The sequence below is a fragment of the Notothenia coriiceps genome, unplaced genomic scaffold (genome assembly GCF_000735185.1).
Source record: "Notothenia coriiceps isolate Sejong01 unplaced genomic scaffold, NC01 NC01_scaffold00031403, whole genome shotgun sequence".
Lineage (NCBI taxonomy): Eukaryota > Metazoa > Chordata > Actinopteri > Perciformes > Nototheniidae > Notothenia > Notothenia coriiceps.
The window spans coordinates 1-8,031 of NW_011364104.1; the positions used below are offsets into that span (position 1 = coordinate 1).

Genomic DNA, 8,031 nt, shown 5'->3' on the forward strand with positions numbered 1-8,031 from the left:
CCTAAACCATGTAATGATTTAAAAACTAGCAATAGTATTTTAAAATCAATTATTTGGCCGACTGGAAGCCAATGTAAAGATTTCAGAACCGGACTGATGTGATCCACTCTATTACGGCCCGTCCACACAGCGGCATGCGTTGAAGCTTGCCGGCGGGCGTGTCTGAAACTCGACCAACAACCAATCACATGAATCTCCCGCCCCTGACACACAAGCAGCGGTTTGATTGGCTAGAGCTTGTACTGGCATATGATTCGATTGGCTGACGCTTCTGCCGAGGCTTCAAAAGTTGAACATTGCTCAACTTTTGCAGCGAGCCACGCCAGCAAAGCTCTGGGTCGCTTCCCACAATGCAGTTCGGCGAAAAGTGACGTCACCCCATTCAAAGTGAATGGTGAAGCTTTCAACGCACGCCGCTGTGTGGACGGGCCGTTAATGTTAGTGAGGACACGAGCAGCGGCGTTCTGATACACAGTCCTATAACACTCAAGTAAGAGTGATTCACAATCGCTACGTCAAGTTTCAGGGTTCTTAATGAAGTTATCTATTGCACAACTTCACCAGTGTCCCCAGTGGTAGTGCCATAACTATCTTTAGCAATGAATTAAGGCAACTCCCTTGTTTTTGCAGTCATTTAATCCTGTAATGTGACAATGAAATATTTCTCAAGACAAACATTGGTTTAATAACCACAGAACATCAAAATATACTGTACCTCTGACACGAAAATAGGACGGACAAAAGAATCTACCTGCACCACAGAGATGTAAGGATGCATCTCGTTGCACTCGGTTTTGGTTTTGCAACTGCTGGCCCATATGGAGTAAGTCTAGAAAAATAAGGGGAAAGGAGAAGTTAGGTAAACATGTTTCAATCAACAGCTTCAACAAAACAGTGGTTGATGTACTTTGGCAACAGATATACTAGTTCTATTCATTCGTACATGATGCTCAAATATTGATATTGAAAACAAACACCTGTAGCCCAGCAGGAAGCAGGATGTGAAGCAGGACAAAGAGGATATCTCGTAAAACCGGAGTACATGATGCCGGTATGAAAATGATCTCATCACATTTCTATTGGCTCTTTTAATTAAACGTACGTATTATATTTGTCTTGAAAAGGTCTAGTTAATGGTAAAACTTCCATTTAAACGTTAGGGAAATGAGTCCGAACATCCCTAACAGTAACTGACCCTCCCTGTGTTATCATTATCTTCTAAAGTGCCGTTGTTTACAACCAAGATCATTTTCCATAAGAAAATAGAGCTGCAAGACGGAATAGATGACAGCAAACTGGAATAATGAATCTAAACCTCAGTACTGTGAAGAGTCTTACAATGAAGGAGACGACAGAGAGGAAGAGGAGCACGTTGGAGGTCTTGGGAGAGAAGAGAGCGTCTCCTTTGCCCTCAAACAGCACCATGCGCTTCTGAAGCACCAGGTAGAGGAAGGCAAACAACATGCCGTGTATCACCACCTGCAAAACAAACATCAAAACCAATTTCTACAAAGTTCGGTTCCAAGCTTTTTATAATCTGCAACGTTTTATAGTTCTAAGAATGTGTTAGCGTAAACACTTGAGTACTAATGACAGGAGCAACTGGAGCCAAAAAGCATTTGACTTACAAATCGGTCCAGCTTCCATCTGAACCACCACTCGTGGACGCTCCCGTTCAGCTCAAAGAGCGTGGAGACTGGCCACACCGCAAAGATGTGCTCGAAGAAACCCTGGACACCAATGCATGAATATTAAATAAGCAGGGCTTCAAACAAGGAACAAATCATGTAAAAACTATGGGTTAGTGTGGAGGAAACTTCTGAAGCAATTGCAGGGTATATGCAGGAATCCTGAAGTCAAATGGAATTCCTTTTAAGACTTTTTTTAAGACCCTTTCCATACATTTTAAGACCTCATCGCCACTTTGAGTTTTAACCGGTTACATTAGCGACTCACTTTACTATATACAGTATTGATTGTCCTTCCTCCTTATCTTCCAACCATTTGGACGCAAACTTGCATTTCCCCATAACGATGTTGTTTAACAACCGGCGTAAACGGACCTTGCGCGCTATCAAGCAGTGAGCGTGCGATGTCCTGTTCAGATGACGTCAAATTCAACGGGATGCCATAAATAAACTACACAGAATCACACTACACACCTACGCAATGATTACATTCAGGCAGACTGTAGAATACAACCTCTTTGGACAATTTATATACTTATTGAAAACAAGCTACAAAATGTAACACCTTGGAAAATGCCGTTTAATACTTTTTAATAGGCTTCATTTTGACTAAATTGATTTATCAACTTTTAATACTTTTTAAGACCCGCGGACACCCTGATAGATTAATATGTACACTGTATGCATGTTAATTATGAGTACTGTGTATTTGTTGGGTGATGGTTTACATATAAGGATTCAGAATCTCCTTGAAGTTGCATTTCCCACAATAAGGCAACATTAAACCAGAAATAACTGAAGTGAAACTGTTCAAATCCTCCTATTTTTTAAGTGTTTTTAGCCACTTTAAAACTCAGTCCTGCTAGATATTACCATTTAATCAGTAATATTACATTACATATGAAAAAATGCAGTAAAATAACTCAACACAAATACATCAAGGACAGTGAATAAGAGGCAGAGAGTGTGTACAGATATAGATTCTCTTTATTTGAGTGTCCAGTTCTTGCAGCAGTTACATGTGTGTGTGCGAGGAAAGACTGACCGGCTCAACAACAAACGTTTTTTTTCTGATTTAACGAACCCAAAATCCACTTTAAGGCTTCTTCATTTGTCTTCTCTTACATACTAACTGTACATATATACTTTTACATACATCATCATCATCAACATGTGGAAAAAAAACTCCTTCAAACTGTGATACCCAGCTCCCAACGGCATGCTGATGCAAAGTACTGATTCAGTATACGAACATAAGAACATACGCACGACACACGTGCATACAAACAGCAACACACACACTTTGTTATGTCTCTTTACGCCCAATAACAAATTTGATCCAAACACACCAACACTGAGGTTTCATTTTCACACACACACACACACACACACACACACACACACACACACACACACACACACACACACACACACACACACACACACACACACACACACACACACACACACCAGATTAGAGCAACATGCGGCTAACACTGAAGGTTCAAACTCCTGATACACACCATCACAACAACAGATCTTAAGAAGGGAGAATTTGCCTTTGTACGGCAAACAAATGGGATCAATTTAAAGTCAAAACTACGGAAGCCCTGAGAGGCAAGTGAGAAAACAAAAAGGGCTGTTTTTTAAGATTGATGTGTTGTTTTACTTTAAAACTGTTGAAACAAGTGGGGGAAATGGTTTTGCCAGACAAAAAAAAGTATATTGCAGGATAACTTTTTAAAGAGGTAAAAAAAATGGAAATGCTGACAAAAAACACAAATTAAAACTCATCTGAAAAGAAATGATGACTATTTTGTATCCTATTTAGAGCAGCATACACTTAGCCCTTACAATGAATGCTAAAATAAAAATGTTTTTACAGTACCTTGGTTAATTATTCTGGTAAAACCTCTTGAGGCCGACGCGAGTATTACAACAAGAAACTCTTTAGAAATAATCCTAACAAAAAATGTCTTATTTTCACCTGTTTTTTTTACAGATAAAATGAAATAGAAATAACAAATTATTCTCGTGAAACCTCTTGTGGCCGACGTGAGTATTACAACAACACACCACTTCTTCTTATGTACAAAAAAATATAATGTAATCCTTTTTTTAAACATGTATATTAATATAGAAATAGAAAATAATTCTAGCTAAATCATTTTCTTTCCACCCGACAATTTTCTCACTGGCCTCTCATGGCTTCCATACAATTAAACAGTAACATATAAAATAAACAAAATCCGCCATAGCAGCAGTTTTCATGACAACAATTTCAGCACTATTTAGCTTTTTTGTGTAATAAAAAAACATGATTGACGGAACACTGTAACACAGATGTGAGATTTCTTTTAGGGAGAATGCTAAATCGTAAACAAACAATTCAAATTACAGTATGTATAAAAATATACAATTCACTATCCTTCGTTATAGACGACGTTTCCTATCTTACTGACAACGACACAGGTGATCAATGGAATTAACTCTCTCTCAATACAACGTTAATATTTCCATTCTTCAGGTGATTTTTGCATTTGAAACGAAAATTCATATTAAGACAACTTCCCCCCTTGTTATATTTGGTCGTCTACACGGTGAGAAACAGCATCTGTGATCAAGTAAACCTCTCCTAGGTTAATGAAGGTTTAAAATAACCTTCTGCCCTTCTGTGACGCTGAGAAAAGGAGGAAAACGTCAGGATGCAACACGTCTAATGTCTGAAATCAAGTAAAGACTATTCTTCTTCATCCTTTAAATTCAAGTGAACAATGTTTAATGTAACATCCTGTACCGATCTCTCCTTCGAACGTCTTGCATTTTGTTCTTTCTTGCACGTGTTTTCTCTTGGATGTGATACAGTTGAACTAGGTTAGTATGTAGTTGTTCCAATAAGAGGGATACAGGCAGGTTTCTGTTTGTTTCCTTGCCTCTCTCTCATCACTCCTTTCCACTATGAAACTAATCCTCCCTCGTCTCCTCGTCTCCTCTGCTGGGAACTACTCGTACTCCAGGAACTGTTTGTGATAAAACAAGAGGTACCTGGGGAGAGAGAAACGTAAAATGAGGTCACATTGCAGCACCACTAATACCTCCTTTTCACTGCTGTGGGGGAAACGTCTGTGTAGCAATGCAGGAGGAGTCACCGACTCAAAGGAGACACGGGGAGAGCAGGAGCTTTGATGGAAAACACAGATGGGTTTATTTGGAGCTTCGGCCGGAGAATTCACAAAACAAGTCCAAGAGTCAGAGGTTCTGACTTCACGGTAGAGTTGCCACGTCAATTCTGAAGAGCTCTACCCCAGACCCATGTGTTTAGCTAGTTCAGAGAGAATAATCAACATGCTGCATAACAAGATAGAATCCTAACACCTCTATCAGCTGATCCAACAGGCAGGAACAGGGAGACAGAACACTGAGAGCACAGCAGCCAAGGTTACAGGTGCGTGTGCTCAGTCAGGACAGCATGAACTGATACACTGGGTCAAAGTTATGGGCCTTGGAAAATATTTCCCCAACAACTGCTATATATTATTCAAGCTCTCTGCTGGTGGTAGTTTGGTTTGCTCGATGAACCAATTGAGTACCAGTTCGGTTTTCAACCAACCAAAGCCCGAGATGTCCACGTCATGACGTACCTGCTGCGATGAAGCAACAGAAACAACAACAGTAGACAGCTTTGGAGTTGTGTTTATGTTGATATTAAACTTACAAAGCTAGATTGAATTGCAAGCAGAACTTCTCCAACACAGTGTGCTCTTATCCAGCCGAATTGACAGTGTTTGGCTCATAGGCGGATTTTGGCATTGCCCCCCCTAGTGGCTGAAATATGTTACAGCATTACTACGTCGAAAACTGTTCCAATACAAATATTTCGTATATCAATATTTTAATAAGGTAGGACACTGGTTAATAATATTGTAGCGTGTTCAAGGGATATAGTAGTTATCAAATAAGTATAAGATGTGCACAGTAATGATAAGTGTTACAGTTATGTAATGCACTGTTGTCCGGGGGAGAGACCGCCGCTTCCATATGAGTGTGTGTGTGTGTGTGTACGGCGGGCATGAGGCATGCATGACGGGACGAGTTGTTTTGTATGTGGAAAAGTGATATTCAGTGTGGTGAGCGCTGGCTTTATTGCTACTGTATCCTTAGCACCCCACGCAATAGTTGGGACTGTGTACTGAAGTAAAAAAGGTTTGCCCCCCCGAGCGCAAATGTCAAACTCCGCCTATGGTTTGGCTACTTCGGACCGTAAATAAAAGGACTTTATAATGTGAAGTTTCTCTACTATGAAAAGCATAATGTTAGCCTAGCCCCCAGAGCCACTTTGACTATCAATACCAGAAATTAAATTACACTTTTTTTGTTATCTTGGGGATGTTTAATAGGAAAAAAGGATATCACACCTTGTATAAAACTTGTCATCGTGGATCATTAACTGAGTGCTATGTATGGCATATTAATGATTAACCATGAACACGTTAAAGGGTAGTTAAGGTACTTGTTGCTATCATTGTGCAATTAGCCATTTAGCCACTTTTTTTACTGGAATACCGATAGATTGAGTCATTATTTTTCCTAAAACCCGTTATAAAATCGACCTTTTCGGCTGGAGCAGGAGCGTCACGCGCCTCCAAATCATAGCAACAGGTACACATTTAAAGTATCGTGAAGAACAAATATGATATCATACTTATACCTGGTTAATCATCCATGACGTTAAGGCTTTATAATGTGTGCTGTGGCAATATTTTGATCTGTGCTCTGTCTCACCCCTCACTGTCCAGCACGTCCCTGATGCTGGCCTTGGTGATGATGGCGTCGTCACATTTGAACCACTGGTCCTTGTGCTGCCGGATGAAGGTGGTGTAATGGCCGCTCTCTAGCGTCCCCTGGTGGTTCACCACTGCAAACAGACTGTACCTGAAACACATGGATCAATAACAGTTACCAGTCTAGCTATCGTCGAATATTCTCACCATTATACGTTGTTGTTATCTTTGATTTCGCCAGAGCTGACAGGCTATTTGACAAAAACAGTGATTTCACCTCACAGAAAACCAGAGTTATCTTAAAAGAAAAGGTATGTGCATTTAATTTAATTTCCTTCAGAAAGCAGAATACAGGAAGGACACCCAAAGAGACAGTTTTCATTTCAGCGATGTTTGTCTTACTTGTTGTCGTTGTTGAAGGGGTCCACTGTCTGCTGGTACTGCCCGTTCATCCGGCTCTCTTTACTGAAACACAGCAAGACACACTTGTGAAAAACTGTTTTTGAGAGAGTCAGCAATAAATGTGTTTTTCTTTGTATAAAACACATCTGTTCGCTCTTTAAATCCATCCTAACAAAGAAAGCATTTACTGCAGTGCGACTCTCAGCTTAGGGCCATTTATACACATTATATAAACAAATGATGCGGTCTGAACAGACACCAAGCATCCAAATTAGAGATGCAACTATTGATCTACAACTGGTTGAAATTAGTCTTTTTGCAAGTCAAATAAACACATGTTTTGGTTTCATGTCGCTCAAGAAGAGGTGGATACAGCACAGCATATAGACAGACACACACACACACACACACACACACACACACACACACACCTCATTTAAACTTTTTGGAGATAAACCTCACAAGCCCTGCATATCAGACTGTCAGAAATTGCTTTCCCTAGATGCACATCTTATTGAATTGTGTGTAGGGATGGGTATCGAGAACCGGTACTAAGTCAGTACCGGTACCTGATTGGACGGTTAAGCCGCTGGACAAACGGTGCTGCTATCAGTGTATGAATTACGCTACTTCCTTAGTTTAAACAATTGTGGTTGGTTGGGAACCCTCATCGCGTGTGATGTATCCGGTTTGAGTACCACTCTGATTGGCCACTGTGAGTGCCACTCGTCATGTCTCCTAACAGCGCTCTTATTATTGTGAGACTCCCGGGGGCAGACCATATGGGCAGACGCAACATCTTGCTAGAAACAGCGTCTCAAGGCTTCTTAACATTTAACAACTTATTAATGATGCATACCCACTTAACGGGAAAAACTCAGCTAACAGACGATATTAACCATTTGACCTACACGGAACAGAAGTCCAACACGAGTCTAAATCAACACTTAACAAAACGAGCTAAACGGGCTAACCGGGCTAACGGGGCTAACGGCTACTTTAGCACATAACTGGCAAATGCGATCTTTTCTACGTCATTTTATGTCAAGGGCATAACAACGGTTAATCCAATGTCTCTGTGTAACTCTAAAATTATTACTGATAATCCATCATAACAATTATAAATAATAAACGCAATAAACGGATTATAATGGTTAGCC

At 40.3% G+C, this 8,031-nt stretch overlaps 1 protein-coding gene and 1 long non-coding RNA gene across 2 annotated transcripts; both read right to left on the reverse strand.

The window, feature by feature from the left end:
• Positions 1-407: 407 nt before the first annotated feature.
• On the reverse strand, positions 408-1,763 carry LOC104959930 (uncharacterized). The gene is made up of 3 exons (XR_799936.1): positions 1,629-1,763; positions 1,339-1,479; positions 408-829 (listed from the first exon to the last, which is right to left on the reverse strand). It is a non-coding gene; the product is annotated as an uncharacterized lncRNA (long non-coding RNA).
• An 894-nt stretch (positions 1,764-2,657) lies between these two features.
• Positions 2,658-6,933, reverse strand: LOC104959931 (ubiquitin carboxyl-terminal hydrolase 22-like). The gene is made up of 3 exons (XM_010787838.1): positions 6,872-6,933; positions 6,471-6,620; positions 2,658-4,733 (listed from the first exon to the last, which is right to left on the reverse strand). The coding sequence occupies exons 1-3, from the start codon at positions 6,919-6,921 to the stop codon at positions 4,691-4,693; spliced, it is 243 nt and encodes an 80-aa protein (XP_010786140.1). The 5' UTR covers positions 6,922-6,933; the 3' UTR covers positions 2,658-4,690.
• Positions 6,934-8,031: the final 1,098 nt, after the last annotated feature.